Consider the following 22,200-nt stretch of genomic DNA (forward strand, 5'->3'; position numbering starts at 1 on the left):
AAGCTATTACCCCAAATAAATACATATACATGAAATAAATGCAGGAAATCTCTGAAAAATAACAGCAATGGGGTGGATGGACAGAGCCCAGCACTACTCGGTTGTCAAAGTATAAAGTTCAATTATAAAACAGACAGTGCTGGATGTAAACAGCCAGATCAAGGAAATAAAAAAACAGACCCAGGAATATACGGTAATTAAGCGTATAATAAAGACATTTCAAACCGGGGGCAGAGGAGAGATGGGTTCTGTCACATGGTTATTTAGACAGCTGTGTGAAAAAGCAGAATGGCCACTTTGGGAGGCTGAGGCAGGAGGACTGCAAGTTCATGTCTCGCCTGGGCAGTTTAGTGAGACTGTCTTAAAAAATAAAAAGGGCTAGGACACAGCTCAGTACAAAGGCCCTGGGCTCAGTCCTCAACACTACATACATACGGTGCAGATTATGTCCGTATCTCATATCTTATACCAGAATTAATTCCCAAATATGCAATCTGAGGCATGAAAAACCATAAAAAGCACTATAAGAAAAACGAATGAATACTTTCATCTCTTTAGTGGGAGGAGGGCCATTCAAATTATGACACAGAAATCATAAAACGAATAAAACTGCCTGTGTAACTTTCACATAGCAAAATATACAAAACTAGGAAAAGGCAACTCAAAGCAAACTATTAGACAAAGTATTTTAAATTCACACCATAATCTAAGGGTTAATCATCTTCATACTCTTAAACAGTTCCTTGAAAAAAGTCAATCTTAACAGAAAAAAGGACCAAGAATCTATCAAAAAGGAATAAAAGAAAAAAACCCACACATCTAAATTATGAAAATCTCCTTAATCTCACTCATAAGAAAAAAGCAAATCTGAGTTACACTGAAATGTCATTTTAGTCTAAATTCTGATAACAAGAGTAAGGTCTATTCTATTGCTTTGCTTTGTTCAAGATGTAAAAGTTCATAGACTGGGCATGGTGGTGGCTGAGGCAGGAGGACCTCTGCAAGTTTGAGGCCAGCCTGGGTTACAAAGTGAGTTCAAGACCAGCCTGAACTGTATAGTGAGACCCTGTCTCAAAATGACCAAAAGAAAAGGGAAAAAAAGCTCATAAAACCCAAAGCCAGTGTTCCCACAGCGAGCAGAGGCTCTGGGGGTCTGGCAGAGGCGCAGGCACACAGGGGCCAAGGAGCCCCTCTGCCCCCTCGACCCCACCTGGGACTCACTGAGAAGAAGGGAAGCAGAACTCACCGTTTTCTTCATCTTTTCCACGAAGCTGCTCTCTTTGACAGAGGAGGTCCTGCAAAACAAGTGTCCAATGGGTGTGGGCTGCACTGTCACGGGATGGAGGTGTCCCGTAACAGCAGGGTGGCGTCGTTCCTGTGGTCCTCTGTGCCACTCCCCAGTGGCTAAGCCTGCATCTGGCCTCCGGTCCAGCACTGGGACTCCCGCTTGTAATCCCAAGACCCTGCAAAGCCAAGACCACCTGCCCCCGGCAGATGAGAACCTGCATCCCTCGAACAGGAAGGAGTCAAGGACACTCGGCCTATTCTCACCCAATCTGCCTCACACAGCCACGAGGAGTCTCACCCTGCTTCCCCTACTCTAAAGCCTTCTATGGCTCCCACAGAATGGGGTACACAAGTCCCCCCAGAATCTGTCCGCAGCTTTGCCAGTCACTCCCGCTCCCAGCACCCCTCCCTGTGCGACCGTTCTTGGGATTGAACCTTCACCCTTTCTCTACCCTTCAGCTCCACCCTCCACACCACCAAATCGCTGCTCTTCACTCAGGCCCTGCTCACCTATCAGCTCGCTGGGCTTCTTTTCTAAGGTCCCCTCCAGTCCCCTTTCTCGGTCCCCTGCAGGGCGCAGCCCGGCACATCAGCTTCAGGACCGACTGGGACTGACCAGGCCTCTGGCCTTGCTTCCCTCTCGTCCCCTTCCCTCTGCCCCTGCCGCAGGGTAGAGGGTCACCCAGCCCCAGGGTCTCATCCAGGGCTCAAACTGGACAAGGCTAAATCCTGGCCTGAGACAGCAGGATGGGAAACAACTTTCTCTGGTGGAAAATCATGAGGATGTCTGAAGTAAGGCTATTCTGAACCAAGGGACAAGCCTGTACACTAAATTATGGTTGCTTCCATTTAAGATAGGCATGGTGGCACCTTCCCGTAATCCTAGCACTTGGGAGGCTGAGGCAGTAGAGTTGTAAACTGGATGTCAGCCTTGGCTACATAGCAAGTTCAAGGCCCACCTAGGCAAGGTAGAAGATACAGTCTCAAATACATACACACACAACCACAAAACCAAAAACCAAAAAATGAAGACAAACTACAAGCCACAGCATGGGATACATATCTGCAACACACATGTATCGGCAAAGGATGTCAGTGGAGAACATAAGAAATCTCTACAAATAATCCAAAGACAAACAACCCAACAAAAACTGGCCAGCCTTGAACAGGTCTTTGTAAAATTTTGATACCGGGGATCAAACTCATGACCTCATGTTTGCCAGGCAGGCACTTAATGCTGCTGAGCTAAATCCCCGGCATGAACAGGTCCTTTCTTAAGGACAGCCTCTAAAAGCACAGAGAATGCCTGTGGAGGCTGTCAATGTACTGGTTCCCAGAGCAAGGGAAGTGAAGAATGCGGTGAGATAGGTTACACACTCAGCAGAATGGCTGAACTGGGCAAGACCCGCACAGCCCAAGTAGGGGAAGCCGTGGGGCAATCGACGCCAGTGCCCTGTGGGTGCAGTGGGATAGGCACAAGCTGGGCCAGCCATGCTGGAACACTGCATGGCAGGGCTTTTTACAGCGGGACTGAGCTGAACCTAGAGCCCCGCAACTCTCTCTGGCATCCTCAGAGTGCATGACCACACCCTGGTACCACAGACACACTGCACAGGACAGTGCCCTCGGCCCAGGCCACGTGCATACAGAGGAAGGGCTGAGCTGCCAGGACTCGTGCCACAGCTGGAACCACTGGGGTAGGGGAAGCTGGGGAGAGCACATCGGCAGGAGTCCTGCTGACCTTCACACAGGGGGATCAACCTAGGAACAGAAGTCAGGAGCAGTTATCCCGGGGAAAGGGACAGGAGGAGTGCTGGGAATGACCTGTTCACATGGCTAGAATCACCCATCCCACACGAAGCAGCACAGAGATGTCCTTGTGACACTGATGTCACAGATCAATGACGTTTACACGTGAGCTGTGCATACGATCTGCTTTCTAGACCTCCCCCCCCACGACCAAGTTGTCAGGCCTGGGAGGTGACAAGGCCAGGGGACAAGTTCCGGGGTGGGGCGGACCCAGGAGTACTTCCCAGCCCAGTGAAGGACCAGGGATTTCATCAGCCCTCAGCCAGTGTGTGGGAATAGTAACTCCCGGTGCCAGAAGCAGCAGCATATAAAGGACCGAGTCTAGTGTGTGGCACGTGGCAGGTGGTCTTATGGGTCGTAGTCACTGTCACACTACTGGGCCACCTGCCAGGTTGCAGCCTGGATGCACGACAAAGGGCCACCAAGCCCTAGCACAAAGAAAGGACAGTGTCCACGTGTGGGCAGAGCCAGCCACGGTTACAAGGAAGATCAGGTGAAGGGAGAGATTCTTGGCAGGGTCGCAGCAAGAGGGCAATGGAGACCCTCGGGGTCTGCCCCTTCCTCTGCCCATGTGGGACTGCAACTCACAATCCAAAGGGGCTTTGTGCCTGGACGTCTCGGCTCCCACGTCCAGGCTCTGCCCACAAATCGACACAGGTTCAGGGCGCTGCTGCTTACTGGCAGCCTAACCCAGAACGCGGAAGGAGCAGCAGGCTTGCGGTGCGGGCTCCAAGGCCACCACGCGTACGGCCGGTGCTCTTACAGAGATTCAATGTGAGGCCACCAAGCTGTCAGCAGCCTCGCAAACAACACGTGGAAAAGGGAGCCACAGAACTGGACACGACTTCCACTCACACAAAGCGTCCCGAACAGGCAAATGCGAAGGGGCAGAACACGGGAGGGACCCAGGCAGGGATGGTGGCCAGAACTGGTTCCTTCAGAGGCACTGCCGTGGGTTTCAATAAGCAGCTATGCTCCTACAATTTTGGGGATGTGCTAGAGGCCAGTGAATTGTACACTTTAAAAACGGTGCATCTTAATTTTACTGGGGCAGAAACTCTAGTGACATTTAAAACAGTGGCGAAAAGCGGGGCAAAAGAACCCAAGCCACTGCGGCACCGAACACACCAACTCGGGTGTAACGGAAAGCCGGCCAGGAAGAAGAACCCAGGCCTGGAGACGCCAGCTGGGTGTGCGCGGCTCCTCCTCTGGTGCAGGAAGGATCCTAACTAGTCCCAGGGCAAGGACAGGGCCAAGATGGCTTCCCTCACTGTCCCAACGTCTGTGGTTTTTTAAAACTGGAAATAATTTTATAAGTTTGAAAGGAGGAGGGAAGATATCTCAAAGATCCAAAAGTAGAGGAGAGGCCACTCAGGGCTGGTGCAGCCACATCACCTCCAGCATCCCTGGGTCCCAGGAAGTTTTCAGTGCATGAGGTGAGAAAACCAGGTTAGAAAGCAGTAGGGAGGAGGCAGGCTGTGGGGATCAGTGATCGAGCACCTGACTACCACACATGAGGCCCTGAGTTCAAATCCTAGCACCGCAATCAATCAATACAGTAAAAAACTTAATGGAAAAAAATACAAACCGGATCCCACTGTGTTCAAAAGTCTAGGAGACCCACACTAAGACTCCAAGAGAGGCCTCTCTCAGGCTTGAGGGACTCTGAATCCTTTTTGATCTTTGAAGCTAATGCCTTCCAACTTGCCTGGCCTTCCTTTCCTACAAGGACCATACAGGGCCTTGCAAAATCAGATGAGTTACTTTTATTTGGTACCCTTTGGCAGTGCAGATTCACAGGCTGACATAAAGGCTCCTGCAGTCAGGACAACTGGAACGCTGACACCCAGGAGACTGCAGTCAGAGAAGACGCTGCAGAGGGGACAAGGCCACCTAATCTGCACACGGCTCTCTCACACCTCCTTGCCGCACTCCTATGAGTAGACACATGGACATGTGGCTACATGGGCCCACCCGTCCTTTGTCCTCTCCTGAGGCTCCTGCTGTCATTCAGTGCATGACCTCCTTTTTGGAACAACCTTCCCTGCCCTCTGTTATCTGTCACCATCTTTAGGGCACAGGTACCTTCTGCCATATATTCTAAGTGCTTCATTTGCATCCTGATAATTTTGAGGGTCAAAGGTATCTGAGTGTCACTTGCCAATCTGCCCACAGCCTAACAGTGACTTAGGCTTATCATGGTCTTCCAGGCTGGCTCGTCCCAAGTCCGCCACCCAGCATCGAGTGGGCAGAGGTGAATGGAGAATGGAGAAGGCCCTGGGTCCTTTGAGAGTCTGACATCAGCAAAAAGCCAGCTCCTGTCTCTTCTCGAGGAAGCTACACCCCAATAGATATGCAGAGGAAAATGACCAGAGACAACTCCACTGTCCAGGGCCCTTGCCCTGCCTTTCTAGAGGGAGCAGTGCCTGTAGGCACTCAGGGCAGAGGCTAGAAGGCATACCTCCAGTCTGGCTGCAGAGCCCATTGATGGCTGAAGGAAGACAGGCTCTGGGGACAATCACAGCAGGAACCACACAAATCCTGGCCCTGCTATCAGGGGAAACAAGCCCTGCTCCTCTGGAGCCTCCATACACACAGGGGAGGCTGTGTGTACACACCCAAGGACAAAATGTAAAGCAGGGTTTGTCAGTGTGTGACTTCCAAGACTGTCAGTGACAGTGCCAACGGAATGTGCTGAACACGTGGATGGACTAGATGACTCCTGCCACAGGGCAGGGCTAACAGTGTGGGAAAGGAAAGGCCGCTGGGATGAACTGGGACAGGAAATGAGAAAGCCGTGCTAGGTAAGCAGGCTGCCAGGCGCCCCTAGATGAAGACCACAGAGTTGCAGGCAAGCTCGACTCTGGCTCTGGTGATCCCAGGGCTGGCCAGGGTGCCATCAGGGGCAGCCAGCCTCTTGTCACAGTGGGATAGAGCCCAACTCCAGGCTGGGCTGGCCCCAGCAGTGACAAGGGGCGTGCCAGGGCAGGTTTGGCCAAGGATGTCAGAGGACAGCCACAAAGTGTGACCCCTCCCTGGCCTGAGAGCTTAGCTTCCCAAGAAACAGGAAATTCTGAGGCCCAGTGCCTGTCCCTTCATTGGTTTCCCAGGGGATAGGATGCACTTTATACTCCTGCCCCTCTTCCAGACATCCAGTGGGAACAGTATCTCAGGGCAAGAGGGAGCCTAAGGAGCAGCTTGGAAACTTCCTCCCGATGCCAAGGCCCTGCTCAGGGCTCAGGGAAGCAGAAATCACCTGTGCAACCCAAGGGTCCACACCTTGGACCACTCTGCCCTGACTAATCCTCTCCAAGAGCTTTGGACCTGGGTTTTCCCAGGCCCTGGGCCCCTCACAGGCAAAGGAGCAGGTGAACGGGGCCTCCTAGCCTCCTGTCCAAATGCCCTCCCTTAGGAAGCAGAAGATGCAGCCTGTGAAGCTAGCATTAAAGGACATACAAGCTTGGAGGGGACCAGCAATGCACGGACTCAGCCAAGCCCCAGACAGTGGGGAGCAGTCCTCAGAGCGCCCAATTCTGCCCATCAACCCCTCAAAGCAGGGCTCCATCCCTTCAGGGCCCTGCCCATCAGCAGTCCCTCTGTACCACAGGATGTCCCGTATGCTGCACTAGGGCCTGGAACTGACCTCAGGGTGGGCTCATCCGGCGGAGATGAGTATGTGCACCCCATGGCTTCTTGCTCCCAACTGCAGCCCTTAAAGAAAGAGGAAGATCTTGCCTCTCTGCTGCAAAGTGGTAGGGTACCAGCAGACAACAAGCTCGGCTCTGCCCATCCTCGGTGTGCTAGAGCAGCCCAAAGACTTTGAAAGTGCTGCCCGACACTCCCAAGTCCTTTCAGAATCTCCCTGCTTGCCTCCGTCTCCACGAGCTTGAGAACTCTGCAACATCTGGCTGTTTCAGCAGGAAGGAATCAGGACTGGAGACTGCAGCCTCCCGTGATCCCCTGCGGCTGGGACACAACCCCCCCCCCTTTTCTGTATGGACCTAGGGAAAGAGAAAACCTTTCCAGCCCCCAACTTGGTCTCCTTGGTAACTGTTTATATCAAGGCCTGCTCCCCACACCTCCCCCTTTCCCATTAAAAAGAAAAAAAAAAGGAAGTCCTGTCTGTGAACAAAGCTCTTCCAGCCCGTCCAGTCTGCAGCCTGCATGTGCAGTTGCTATGGCAGGGTGGCCGCCCTGAAGGAAGCGGGCTGATCCGGCTGCCAGGGCGTCTGGGGACCACATTGAATTAGATCTGGCTCTATCTCCCATCACACACACAAAACCACCATGGAGCCCAAGACACTGGCTCTGTGTCACCTAAGAGTGTCTCATGCTTCATGGGACAAATACACCTCACTCTCCTGCCATGCACAGTGGGGACTACACAGTAGGGACAGCCCTTCCAAGGCGCCCAGCACAGGCAGCCATCAGAAAGCCCGAGGCTAAGCCGTGCACTGGCAGCAGCTGGACCCAGCTCGGAGCCAACACCACGTGGCTCCCGAATGGAGCACGCAAGGTTCTAATTAGCCCCCACCCCCATGCGCACCAAATTGGGAGCAGGAGTCTGGTTCAAGCTCAAGAAGTCTGCTGCAGTCCACCATCATGCAGTGGGCATGACGAAGGGGAGGGGAGGACAAGGAGACCATCTTAGTCCCTTGGACAAACCAAATGCCCTCTCTGATCTACTCTCTCCAGCTCATGCAATGTGGAGAAGCCCTGCAACTCAAATTTAATTTTCTGCCCAGCACAGGCTTTCTTCAGGGACTCCTTCCTCCCTGCCTGGGCATCACACAGGGAAGCTGCTGTTGAACAGCCCCTTGCAGAGCCTGATGTTGTCGGGTGACCAAGATCTCCAGAGCCCATGTAGTGAGGGGGAGGGGAAAGGCAGAGGTCTAGAAACTTGGCAGCAGACAGGACAGGCTGGTCACAGTAGGATGGGATAGTCACTTCCTCTGCCGTAGACAGATGGCGCCACTAAATGTTCCCTATCTACCCCCAGAGGCCGGCAGTACAAGGTCAGGGTCCTAAAGGCCGGTGGCTATGAAACGAAAGGGCTCTGCTTCAGTTTTTTTTTTTTTTTTTTGTCTGCTTCAGTTTAAATAAAACCCAGCAGCTCTCTCCAGGGCCAGGCCCAGGCCTCAGGCGGGGGGAGGGTTGGAGTAACTGTGAGAGGCTGCAGGCCTAAAGACAAAAAAAAAAAAAGGCCATGGGAGTTAGTGCACCTACTATCTGTATGTTGCTAGTATTCGAGGATCCCAGAAAGTGGAGGCAGCTTTTACCCACAGCTGGGGGCTGGGGCAATGACTGAGTTCCAGGTCTGGGAGCATCCAGAGCCATAGCAGGCAGCACCTGGGGCTCAGGTCGCTGTTCCCCGCCCCCACCCCACTGCACACAGCTCACCAGGTCCTAAGAACACTTCATGCCCTTCTCTCCCAGGGAGCCTCGGCCTTGTCACCCAGGGTGCACTACAGTTCCAGTGGCTGCTGTTAGTCCAGGCACAGCTCTAGGTCTCTTCAGCCTGCGTTCACAGGCACGCAGATCAGGGCTCCATGAGCAAATCCCTGCAGCCTGGATAACCACCGTTGGCCCCAATGGCCTGACCTGCTGGCTCAGAGGTCCCCAAACACCTTCCAGGTATCAGTGAAAACAGACACTGCTACTTTGCGGGAAAGGAGAGGCACTGCCCTCGAGGAGGTGTTCAGCCAGGGGAAGTGAAGGAGGGGTAGGGTGGCCATGATGGGGTGGCAGGCACTGTCAGGAGTGAGTTGAGAGACCCTTGGGCTGCGCCTGCTGACTGATCCATCAACCTATCAAGCCTGCGCACGTGAACGTGGATGACAACCCTGTGGGCTGTGGCTGTGTGACCCTGCCACAGAATGCCCTGTGACTCATGGCCTTGTGCTGCTATCTATGCCCGGCTCTGGCATGAACAAGGGGCCTTGGCAGCAAGGCTGGGTCAGGCCCACCATCCCCTGGCCTATTCCCTGCCCTGGGTCAGCTCTCTCCAAACCAAGGCCCTGTTCTGGTTCTGGGATCTTCCCTTGCTCCCCTTTTGTGCCAGGTCAAAGGTTCCCACTGTATGCTTTAAATTTATGCAAGTTGCATCTATCAATCATATTTCAATGAAGCTGGGAAACAAATCCATACCTCAAGGGAGGCCCCTCCTCCTGGCCTCCTCTGTCCTCAGGTCCCTCTATGCCCTGACTGCCACTCCCTAGATGCACCTTTTCCCAGCCCTCCCAGCTTCCCCTGGAGAGTGCTAGCTCATCCCTGACACACGAGTTCAGGGTGCCCACTGTCCCTGTCGTGAAAGCCCTGTTACTCTGTATACCCTTTTCTCCAACTGCACGGGACCCTCAAGGACACACTGCTTCATCCCCTGAGCTCCTCATGCCTGGCACCCAGAAACAGAGCCACCAGCCACCCTGGTTTCACTGGGGACCAGGGAAGGAAGTAAAGTCCCCTCAACAGTCAGCTGGAAGCAGCAAGCCCATACTTGTGCTGGCAGTGGGCTCGGTTCCAGCCACTGCCCGGAGGGCAGGGGTCTCCTCCTCAGGACTTTTCTCTTCATGAAACTCACTATTTGCATGTTCAAAGCTGTATAGAAAAAGTGACCCTGAGCTGGAAGGGGCAGGACCTCTGGCTCACCTCCTACCTGGCAAACACAGGAAGCGCTGTGAAAACAGTTTGCTACTCACTCGAGTCAGAAAACCCCACAAAACCAGGACAATCCCAAGATCCAGATCTCCCAGTTCACTTTTAAAACACCTGTGAAATTTCCAAGGCCACTGAGGGCATCATACCCTAAAAGCCACGAGTATATGAAAGATGTCACTTCAGAAGTCCAGTGCTGACCATTCTGGCGTTACAATGGCAGGGCTAGCCAGTGTGCCCAGAGCAAATGGTGAGGCTGGACACAGGGTCACTGGTCCCAAAAGAGTGCCCAGTTTGTGCTGCACATGGTTAAAAATGCAGGGTGATGCTAAGCCTAAGGGTACACTCAGGTGTCCATTCTCTGGTCCAGGAGAGCAGAGCACCCATGCCGTGGGACCACACTGGGAGCACACGAGCTGCCCTGTCGCTCGGAGCCGATTCTCACCAGAAGGAGGCACACAGGGCTCCGAAACAGAAGAGGAGGCGGAGAGGAAAATGAAAACATTGCTCAGGGATAAATTCAGCATAAAATTAGTGGGAGGAAAGCAAAGAACGAAAGATAACAGCGGACATAAGTGATGGCAGCAGCCTTGACTCCTGGCTCTCTGTCAAAAGTGACTTTTTTGATTTTCTGTCAGAGTGTGCCCCAAAATAAAGGTCACTTGGGAAAATGAGGTCTTTTGTGTCTTTCCAAAACAGCCCCCAGCGGCTGCGATCGGCAAACCAGACTGTGGGAAACTGGCTAACAGATGTGGTTTCTTCCCCGGGAAAAGCAGGGCCGGCTGGGGTGTGGAAAAATCAGTGAATACACTGTGTTACGGAAGGGATGTGACACTGTGTAAGGAAAAGATGTCAGGTGCTGGAATGTGTAGCTACAGAATTCCACGTATGTGACATTTTGGAACAGTCTCAACTACAGGGACAGAAATAGGATGAGTGTTTGCAGCGGCTGAGGGCTGCGGTAGGGCAGGGGACGCTAAGGAACGCGGAGACCTCGCGAGTGATGGAATGCTCTACATCTTGATCGATTCAGCTACACATAGTTTTCCAGATTCAACAGTATAGATAAAGGGGTTTTGCTATTTTGGGGGGAGGGGGTTGATGGATCTCACTATGTAGTCCAGGCCAGGCTCAAACTCAAGATCCTCCTGCCTCAGTCTTCCTTGTTCTGAGATTAAAGATACATGCCCCTCTGCCCAGCTCATAAAGGGCTTTACTGCATGTCAATTATACTTCAATATATCTAATTCCCTAAGAAAGAGAAAGATTTATTAATTTATTAATTGTAATAAATAGGTCTTGTTTAGGGGCTGGGGATTTAGCTCAGTGGCATAAGCACCTGCCTTGCAAGCAGGCGGTCATGAGTTCAATCCCCGGTACCGATAAAAATGAAAAAGACAAAAAAAAAAAAAAAAAAAAAAAAATTTTAAATAGGTCTTGTTTAGATCCTGAACTTCCAAAACAAAACACTATTAAAAACTCCAAACAAAACCTGACCCAGCCGAAACCAAGCAAGCACCTCCCCTCCCTGGTAAGGGGAGGCAGGGTGGCCCACTGCAGCCCTTCCAGGGGGAGAACCAGCATGTCTCCTGAGATCCACGCCATGTTGGAACTGAGGACGCTGTGAAAACAAATGACCATCCTGCCTCCCTGCTACATGGCCTAGAGTCAAATATCCCACTTCCCGTATCCTCCTTCTCCTCCCCCACCCCGCCCCTTAGCAAATGGGAACCAGAAATCTGAGCATCTCCTGGGAGGTTGACCATGACAAATAAGGGGGACTTCCTTCCACCATTTCTTTGAAGGCAAATATTTTTATTACTGTTTTGCTCTTTTCTGATTAATGGTACTGCTCTATTCAATAGTCTGTTTTGATAAGTTCTATAGTGTTCTATATTTCATCTCATTTTGATATACGGGATTGAAAGAACAACTATTATAAAGATAACAAAATATACTGTGGTACCTATTACTGTTATCCTGGTAACCTGCTGTGAAGTTCTGTATCAATTTCACTGTACGATCTTAGTTGGCTTTATTCTGACTTGTTCTGTTGTATACTTTCAAAAAAATTTTTTTTAAAAATCTAAAAAAAAAAAAACCTGACCCAGCCAAAAGCAATCTGATGCCATGTGACGTAGAGAAAGACAAGCGCTGGTCTTTGGAGTGTGAGCACAACACTGATGTAAAGGAAAAGTCCTTCAAGTTTAGAGGACAGAGACTTTCAGACAAAACAATTTCTGGGGATTGTTTTAAAATAGCTCAGAACACGGTGGCGAACGCCTATAATCCCTGCACTTGGGAGGCTGCAGTAGGAGGATTGTTAAAAGTTTGAGACCAGTCTGAGCTATAAAGTGAGCTCAAGACCTGCCTGAACTACATAGCAAGACCGTGTCTAAAAAGACAGGGGAAAAACAAAGGCTCCGAGCAGCAGGGCTAGGTGGGGAAAGTCCTGAGAAGGCTAGGAAGGGCTTTTGTTAAAACCGAGTGGTGGGGTCTCAGCTCACTTTCCTGTGTCCCATGTTTTGGTGTCTTCGGAATGTCTCAAAATGAGCACTTTGCTTTTCTTCACAGCACCCTCTGGCTCCGGGAGCAGCACAGAGACTGGAGTAGGAGTGCCGCACAGCTCCCTGGGGCCACAGCCGTAAGCTCAGGGGCCTGAGCATGGGGGACAGGGACACTGCGAGGCCTGCCCCCCTGCTCAGTGCTGTGAGCATCTCCCTGGGCCCAGCATGACCAGGTCCTCTGGTTGTTGTTTTTTTCTCCCCTCTCTGGTTGTTTTTTTTTTCCCTTTTTCAAAAGAAGCTATCTTGTACTCTAACAAGTTTAAAGGTAATAATATGCAAATGTATTAACCATTGTTACTCTCCTAGTATTATGTTTTGAAATTTTGCTTTACTTTTCTCTACAAAAGAAAAAGAAAAAGAAGCCAGAAGTCTGGTTGTTAGGTGATATAGCCAGGGCCAGGGATATAGCTCAGTGGCACAGCGCCTGCCTGGCAAACATGAGGTCGAGCTGAATTCCTGGTATCAAAAAAAGGAAGGGGTGTGATATTGCCAGACTTCCTAATGTTTAACTAAACTTTAAAAAAGAAATACTGTGTAATCCTAGCAATCTAGAGGCTAAGGCATGAGTACTGCTGTAAATTTGACACCAGTCTGGGCTACATTGTAAGTTCAGGGCCAGCCTGAGTAACACAGCAAGATCCTGTCTTAAACCCCGTTCGTCTTAAACCCTGTCTTAAATACTGAGTAAACCAAACCCAGGCACAGTTTGCCACAGGTAGCCATATATACGGACCCAGCACTTGTAAATCAATAGCCATTCCATGGGTAGCATTACTCCAATGGGCAGCCTGGTGATAAAGTGGGGCCCCCAGACAGACAGGAAGGGAACACCACCAATGTGAACAAGTCCCCACCCCAAGCAAGCCTGCCCCTGCAGGCCAGGCATCCCCGGGCCTCTGAGGCTCCATCTAGAGGAGCAAGCGGTGCGCATGTCTCTGGGGGCAGTGGACAGCATCGAGCCACCTGTATTTGTTACAGTCATGACTGCTCCTCCTGGCAAATCCACCTGCTACTGAACACAGTTCCCAGGGACCTTCTGTGAAGATAAACTAGTCAGGACCCTGAAGGCTCACAAAGATGGATCTAAATTCCATCTAATCCCAACTAAATCCTAGCAGGTGTTGCATTTTAAGAATTTGAGTGTGACGAACTGGCTCTAAAATTTATACAGAAATGTCAAGGAGGAAAAAGCCAAGAGAATCTTAAAGCACAAAGCTGGAGGACTTAGACCGTCGGGTGTCTAGACCAAGTCAATACTATGATGTCACAGAAAACAGATCACCGTGGTATTGGTGAAAGGACAAACTACAGCTGGGCCAAACAGAAGGCCCAGGAATCCACCCTCACGTAGGTGCCACATGTGTCGTATCCAAAGTGAGGCTGACACAGTGGGCAAAGAAAGGCTATTTACATAACTGTTCAGTCATGTAAATAAATGTCTAGTTATGAGGAACAAAAGGAATCTTAAACCAATTCGCATGCTACACTCTTAGCAGTTTCAGCTGGATTCCATTTTAAGTATAAAAGCTAAAACAATCTTCTCGAAGAAAAGACAAAGATTATCTTCATGACTTCAAGGTTTCTTCCTCCCTCCTTTCTTCCCTTCTTTCTTTCTGCAGGCCTAGGACTGAACCCAAGGCCTCAAATGGTCTTCCACAGAGCCATGCCCCAACCCTGGTGAAGACTTCTTAAACTGGGAATAAAAGCATAAGCCATGAAGGTTAAGACTCATCAAAGGCTAAGAAATTAGCTTAAGCTTATATTTAGAACTTCTGATCAGCACAAGACACTAAGAATGAAAGGGAAAGCTGTGGCATGGACAAGGTATTTGTAGTGCATGTATCTTGGAAAGGACCACCATGCCTAGAATACAAAAAACTCAGGCAAACTGACAAGAAGGCTGAGAACCCAAGACTCCAGAATAGGACCTTCACCAAAGGTTTAAGTGGACAGAAATGTGTGGAAAGGGGAGCAATTTGGATGAGCACTGCCGAAACACAAAATGGGACATAGGTGAGCGGCACACCTGCCTTGTCTCCCCCAGGCCTTCATGTATCCCTTAGAGCCAGCCAATCATGGACTGAATCCTCTAAAAACCGTAAACTGAAGTAAACCTCTCCTCCTCTAAACTGTGGTACATAGTCACTGAGACTTTACATGCGTGGTCTGCTGCATGGAGGTATTAAGCTTTCACTGGCAGAGTGGCTTCCCAGGGTGATGCTGATCTGTACCAGGAGAGCAGTGCTTCAGCCGCTAGGATACCATCTCCAGAAGGTTCCCTGAAGTGTCTTCTTCAACTATACTGGCTGGTAACAGCAGGGAGGGTTCCTGAGGTTCAGAAGGCCACATCTAGACTGGCAGGGAAAGCAGGAGGTCCACATACTGGGAGATTCGCCCGAACACCCGGGGGTCCTCCTGGATCTGTGGGGCCCAAAAGCCAACAAGAGGGGCAGAGGTAACTACAGAAGAGTTTCCTACGGCTCTCCATACTCTGGGTGCTTGCTGATCAGGCTGTAGCTGGCTCCCCGATTTGGCTTTAAAATATCCATGCCCAAAGCCTTCATGCTTGTGGGCACCATGATGGTCATGGCAGACTGTCCACCTGACTGACCTGGGTCTATGTCTGGCCCCTTTTTCTATGGCACTGTTTTCTTGCTCTGCTTTGTACTGCTGTGTATTAAGCATCTGTGCTCTGCCACACTCTTCCACCATGATCTTTCTGCCTTGGAGTCACCGGATCACGGACTAAATCTCCTGAAAGTGTGAGCCAAATCAAACTTCTATTTTCAGTTGCAGATGTTAGGTATTGTGTCTCCTTGATGGGAAAGCTCCTTAATACAGAAAAATGGCATCGCTGCTGTGACTGTACCTGACTCTGTGGCTCAGACCCCTTGGAAATGATTTTCAAGGAGGAGTCTGGAAAGATTTGGAGATGTGAGCTACAGTGGCCCTAGAACACTGTGGTATCTCTCTGCTCAGCTAATCACTGAGGAAGGTAAGACTAAGCCCAGTTTTTAAACAAGTAAAATAAATGCCCTATCAGCACAAGGATTTTATTCTACAACACCTATAAACACCTACTTTAATGATGGAAGACTAACTTCTAGGAGGGAAGGGTGTTAACCAGGGCTGGGATGTAGCTCAGTGGTAGGGAGCACATGCTTAGTGTACATGAGGCCCAGGTCTGATCTTCAGCATCACCACCACCAACACCACCAACAACAACAACAAAAAAAAAAAAAAAAAAAAAAAAAGGAAAGGAAAGAAAAAGAGAAGAAGAGAGCAAGCAAACAAGAGAAGGAGGTGAGAGGAGAGGGCAAAAGCAAATCTAGTTGCCTAAATGGGAACACAGAATTAGTTTGGGCAAGAGGCCTGCATGCTGCTCACCCTGCTCAGCCTGAGCAGCTGTGGCTGGAGAAGGGTCTCAGACACTGCACCAGGCCCTGGCCCCTGCTGAATCTGGAGAGGGCCCTGAGCTCAGGAGCACAGTCTCGCCCTGACAGCTCCCTACTCAAACCTGGCTGCAGGCCTCTTGAGTCTGAGACTAAACACAGTCAATGTAAATGCAAGACAATGACTCTGGCCACAGTATTCTGGCCTGCAGAATGATCTCCCATGTGTCCTGCAGAAATCAGTTCTGGGGCGGGTACGGTCACTTGGTCACATCTACATCATCCCTTTTTCACATCTACATGCCATCTGTCCCATTATTCCCTCAGTGTTTTTAACTAATTCATCCTTTTTTCTCTCATGGTACTGGGCCTTTGCACTGAGCTCCATGCCCAGCCCTGCTTTTTAAACGATCTTTATTTTGAGCCAAGGTCTTGTTCAATCACTCAGTTACCCAGAGTAGACTTAAACTGGCCATTCTTCTGCCCCAGCCTCCCAGAGCGCTGAGATTACTGGTATGTCACCACTCTAAAGCCCTTTTTTACTTATACTTAAAAGGAAGCTTTATGGAAAGTTTAACAAATTCCTACAACAAAATGCTGTAGGAAAGTTGGTCTTGATAACTAAAAGCGCTAAGCTTAAGCTTGCCTCCTCCAAAGGAGAAGTCTGCAAGTATTAAGCAGTAAAGACAAGCCACAAACAACTCTCTTCGTTGATATTCAAAAGGCCTACGATGTCCTCACCGTAAAACTCTATGCAAAGGCAGCTCTGTGAGCCACCTGCTTACAAAACCAACTTCGCCCCTTGCTGGCTAAGGCCTTAAGCTTTTACCTCAAAGTAAAACGGTATTTTCTGCTGAGTGGCTTTGGTGAAGTTCAAGTAGGAAACAAACATAGCTAGCCGAAGTGTGGGGTGGCGCTTGGAAAGATGCGTCAAGGGTGACTAGGAAGAGAAGGGAAAAAGCAGGTGCGAGCAGTGCCACTTACGTTGTTGAAATTTTAGTGAACTCAGGGATTTCTTCTTTTTTCTTTCTAAAGAGGAAGAAGTAGGTTAGGAAACCCACGAGGACAGAAAGCAGAATCATGTCTGTCATGCTGAAGAGAGACACTTCTTCGGCCACTGCCTCAGTGCTGGTGGCACCGGTGTCCACGTGGGAGTCCCCCATGTTGATCACAGATCTGTCAGGAGAGAGAAACGGCAGACGTCAGCAGGGAGGAGACAGGTGGGGGTACCCACTGAATGCTTCAGCCCCAGCATCACGCCCCCAGGGCTGCAGCACCGCAGAGCCCTGGGCAGGAGGTGTCTGCTCAGAAGCCTTCTCCAACTGCCAGCTTGCCCCAAACCCCGAAGAGACCAGGTATCTTCAAGGCTGGCCCCGAAGAGCTCTGGGAACTAAGCTCTAACCCCAGAACATCTGGCTTAATAAGAATGTCTCTGGATCGCTGAGAACTTGGGTCTTAGAAACAATTAATGCTAGGAATGAGACTTATGGTGAGCACCTGGGTTTGCATGCCAGGCTTTGAATCGCTGAGTCTGTTTGAGGGCCAAGTGTGCTAGAGACCAAGTAAATAAATAAGCTTCCAGGTGTAAGCACTCCATGTCCACAAACTGACCCCAAGATGCCCTGGACTCCAAAACTCAGGGAGCATCCCTGCTTGACAACACAGAAGCTTCTCAACTTGCTGCTGATGTTGGGGTTATATCCTGATAATCCCATCAAAAACTGAAAGTATTAAGTCAAAAATGTGTTTATAATCAGGCAGGAAGATAATCCCAGCACTCTGGGAGACTGAGGCAGGAGGATCACACAGTTGAGCCTGGCTTAGGAAACTTAAGCAACTTAGAAAGTCTTTGTCTCAAAATAAAAAATGAAAAGGTCTGAGGATGTAGTTGAGCACAAAAGCCCTGGCTTCAATTCCCTGTGCCGCAGATGGAAAAAAATGCACTTAGTATGCACAACCTACTAACCATCACAGCTTAGTGCAGTCTACTTTAAATTGCCTATATCACCTACACGAGCCTACAGTTGGGTAAAACCACCTAACACAAAGCCTGCTCGATACTCAAGTCTTGAACACCTCATGTAAATTACTGAATACCACATGGAAAATGCAAAGCAGACTGGTTGTACGCCACTGCTCTGCTGCCAGCATGACGCCAGGGACCGTCTGTGCTTCATACAGGTTGCCACATGTTGCCGTGAGGAAAATTAAGCATTGTCCCTGTGACTCCACAGGGAGAAGCCAATCTGAAACTCATATCTGGCCTCTCCTGGACCCAACCTCCATGCCCTTTTTTATAGTGACTTTTGCAATAATAAACTGATCCTAGGTAAAAACCTTTGTTTTGCAAATCCTGGCAAACTGCTGGGTCAGAGGTGGTGTTAGGACCCTCACTCAACTCACCAACCTCTGGCCTCGTGTTCAACCGGCCTATCCACCACTGAAACCTGGCAGGAAGACAAATCTTTTACACGATGTGAATACTAGGCAGGGCACTTCCACCCCTTCCTTCCAGCAAGGCCGGGCTCAGCCCCAGAATCTGAACCATTTATGTTGTGCAATAGCACTGTGAACAAGTGGGTTGCTTTTGCCACAGCTGAATCAGGGATGCCTGAGTCACATCTCAGCAACTCAGACATGGGAGATGGTTTTCATCTGACTTCAGGCGGCTTCTTTGCCTTCAGAAAACCACAGGGCTGACCCTGAGCCACAAGAGCATCCAAGGGCTCTGGGGGTCAGTCCTGTTGCTCTAACTCAAAGAGAACTGGTCCTCAGGCCTGGTTCTTTGCATTTTCACTAGTCAGGGGTACTTTCTAACAGCTGGAGTTCATTTGAACTCAGAGGGTTTTTTTTCTTTTTTTCTTTCTTTTTTTTTTTGCTGTTGTTTTGTTTTACGTGCTGGGGATCAAACTCGCACATCTATGCAAGTGTTCCACAATGAGCTGCATGCACCTTATTGATATCTGACCTTTAAGAGCAAATTTAACTGTGGTGTCCTCAGAAAACACTGTTTTTATGTAAGTACTAGACACACACTTATTATCTCTCTGTGCAGCCCAGTCAGCATCTCAGTCAAACACATGCAAACTTCTGTCAAGTTTTTGCAAATCAAACTAAGAGGCACTTGCTTCGACAGACTCTGGAAGGACCTGTCCTGCAGAATCAGGAAGTACCTGCCCCTCAGAGCCTGCCCAAGGCAGCTGGGGTTTGCTCAGGAGGCGTGTGCAGGTCCTGAAAGGCCCCATACGGAGTCCAGTGGCAGTCAGTGTCACTTCCTGTCTCTCCATCAGCCTCCTTTCTAACGCAGGCAGCCTGCGCCCCTTATTTCCCCAAAGAGGAGAGAGACACCCACGAAGCCAGCTCACTGCTTCTCCACACTTAGGTGCCAGCTGCATAACTCAGAAGAGCAAGCACATTCGCTGCACGTGCTTTCTAAGTTGACAGGGTGCTGGGCAGCAAGGACAGTGGTCAATCTGCACCTTTGTAATCATGTTCTTGGCACCCTGGCCACTGCAAGAGACTCCTGACAGATGGGCTGCTATGTAGCAAGGCCAGAGTAGCCTTTAAAAAGGAAGTTAGATCATACCACCGCCTGATCAAAATCTCAATCGGCTTCAGATTGCTTAATAAAAGTCTAAAGTCCTTCTATAGAGTATGTAGCACTTTGTGACCTTGCCCTTAGACACCTCTCTCCCCATACCTCGTGGGGAGAGGTCACGTGGGTCTGTTTCTGCCCCAGGGCCTTTGCACACATTGACACTGCCTGGATTCTCTTTCTCCTGTTATCTGGAGGGCTTACTCCCTGGCTTCACACAGGTCCCTAGCCACTGTTCTAAGAGACTGCCTGCCTGTAGTATCTCCGACAGCCCCCTGGCCACGCTCCCTCCCCTCACCTGCACAGCACTTCTCATTACCTGTCAGTGTCATACATCAATTTATCACACTGGTTCTCTGCCTGCCAGGGTCAGGCCCACTAGGGCAAGGACTTTGCTGTGTTCCAGACTGACATATTATGAGCACTTCCTATCAGTTTATTAAAGGAACGAGCCCTTAAATTGCCCTGATTCTACAGGATGGCCCAGTTGGCAGTGCACACACACAGATTTTGGAATGGCTTTACAGTGTGAAAGACGCAATCCAGATCCACACACCCAGGTCTGCAGGGCGAGCTGACTCCTCTTCCCTCTCCTGTCTCTCACACCGCACTTGCTGCTTCTGCTGCGTGAGGGCAGAGTCAGGAGCAGAGTCCTACACACAGAGGAAACCAGGAAATGGATGGGCACTGCCCTCTGTCAAGGAGCGGGGAGCCGAGAAGGCTGCAGGCGCCCATCTTCTCCTTGGAGCCCTTCCACCCGGGAAGACCCCTCTGGCTCCAGCTGTGTGAGCTCCCCGGGTAAAGGAAGGGCATGTGCAGTGCTTATGCCCAGTCCAGGGTGGGAAGGACTCACTAGAGGCTGGGAGGGAGCCTGGAGTTCATCCTTAACTCTTGCTTTGCACACGAGGATACACACACCTGGGAGCAGACGCCACAAACGAGACCCCAGGTCAAGTCACTTAAACCCCATGTGCCACCCAAGACCATTCAAACCCCCTCGAGCTCCCCAGCCTCATGCTGACGTCCACACTCCGGCCAACTTCTCTGCAGCCTCCCAGGGGCTGCTTTCCTCTCTTTGCTCTTGACCCATTCTCCAGACCTTGGTGTGACCAGCCCCCATTTATCTAATGCTCAATAACTATTCAGGGAGCAAACGAAGCGAACAGGTGAATAAACAGTATTATGACATGTGGGGAAAAAAATTTACATGAGTCAACAAAATGAAATGTGAGGAAATAAAAGCCATGTTGAAGCCCAGCATGGTGACACATCCTAGTAATCCCAGCACTCAGGAGGCTGAGGCAGGAAGACCACCAGGTTCAATGTCAGCCTGGCCTAGATACAGATATTCCTTGTTTAACACCTACCTGGTTAACGACTGTTTGAACTTCTAATCTGTCATTTTTTTATGCAATTCTGTTCATCTTATTTATACAGTCTCAATATCTCTTCTTGTACTATACCCCTTATTTATATAGTACTGTGATATTTGTTGATTGTGATGTACAGAACTATAGTTTTGTTATTGTACATTATTGTACTATATGTAAGAATTATGCAACTACAGAGCAAAGTCATCAAGTTGGAATTTCCTCTGGCCATTTCTGTTTTGAATATTGTAATATACATACTGTGCACAATTCCTCATCCCAAGTTGCAGGGATGGAACTCAGCTGTTAAAAGAGGGGTGTCTGTAAGAGTGAGTTCCAGGCCAGCCTGAATTATATAACAAGAAAAAAAGCCAAAACAAAACAAATAAAAGCAATATTAAATTTATATTATTCCAACATGCCAACCCCCTGGGATGGAAGCTCTCAGACTTTCTCAGCAAAACTTTCATGGTGTTCCCTAAACCAAAAGAAGTGCCTAACAGTGGCTTCATGTGGGAAGAGTTAGTTCCAAAGTGCCACTGCCCACACAAGTTCCTCAGATCCACAGTCACAACGCAGACACAGTACAATCTAATACTGAAATCTGGAACTTCCGGCTGCTGCTGCCCAGGCAACCCACAGGCATGACTCTTCCTGGGTCTCAAAACTGAGCACCCGAGCCACGCGCCCTCGCACGGTTTAGGAACCATCCCTGCAGTGAAATACTTTCCACGGGGAAATTCTGGCCACCTCACTGACACTGTCCTCCACATCAGGGGTCACAGGGCGACCAGGAGATGGTCAGTCTGAGGTCTCCACAGGGGGTCCCAAGAAAATCTAGGAGCCCTGAGCAATACTTTGCCCCAGAAGCGTACTCAGTCTGTGACTCTCTTCTTTCCTCCGTCATAGATGAGGCGGGAAGGAAGACGGGGTGAGGCAGGCTCACAGGCCCAATGTCATCGTATTTGTCAGGAAAGGAAGGAAGGAGGGAAGAAACGGGAACACAGAAAGAGAAACTTGTGACTGGACCAGGCTTGAGCCACGCCGTCGTGCCACCAACTGACGGGGACCCTGGACAAGCCCCTTATTTATTAATTTGTATATTTCTTAAATAACTGATTTGTGAATAAGCCATGAGAGGCTTCAATGCTCTCATCTGTACAATTAGAGACAGAAAAAGGTATCTGCCAAAAGACCTGCCACACAAGTCTCCCCCACCCCAAATACAGCAGCATAGATTAGATCTCCATAAAAGAGCTTTCATTGTAATTATAAAATACAACACAAAGGCAGAGAAGTGCAAAACCTAGACAGCTGTCCTTTGGTCATCAAGGGACTTGGTTCCAGGACCTCCACGGATACCAAAATCTTTGGATTCTTGAGTCCCTTAACAAAATTGTACGGTATTTGTGTATAATTATGTATATCCTCCTGTATGTTTAAATCATCTCTAGATAACTTTCCATACCTAATACAATGCAAATGCTATGTACATAGTTGTTATATTGTATTTTAATTATTTACTA

General features: G+C 49.7%; 1 protein-coding gene across 3 annotated transcripts in view; it reads right to left on the reverse strand.

Annotated features, from left to right (window-relative positions):
* Por (P450 (cytochrome) oxidoreductase) overlaps positions 1–22,200 on the reverse strand; it is a 51,556-nt gene that overhangs the window by 7,028 nt on the left and 22,328 nt on the right. Inside the window, exons 2-3 of one of the 3 annotated variants that reach the window (XM_013152498.3) lie at positions 16,694–16,885; positions 1,247–1,295 (exon numbers count right to left, since the gene is read on the reverse strand). In XM_013152498.3, coding sequence (XP_013007952.2) covers positions 1,247–1,295; positions 16,694–16,872 — 228 coding nt within the window. In that variant the 5' untranslated portion in view covers positions 16,873–16,885. 3 annotated transcript variants of the gene reach the window in all.

This window comes from Cavia porcellus, unplaced genomic scaffold, assembly GCF_034190915.1.
Source record: "Cavia porcellus strain 051 isolate PalLab524CR breed Dunkin Hartley unplaced genomic scaffold, mCavPor4.1 scaffold_23, whole genome shotgun sequence".
NCBI lineage: Eukaryota > Metazoa > Chordata > Mammalia > Rodentia > Caviidae > Cavia > Cavia porcellus.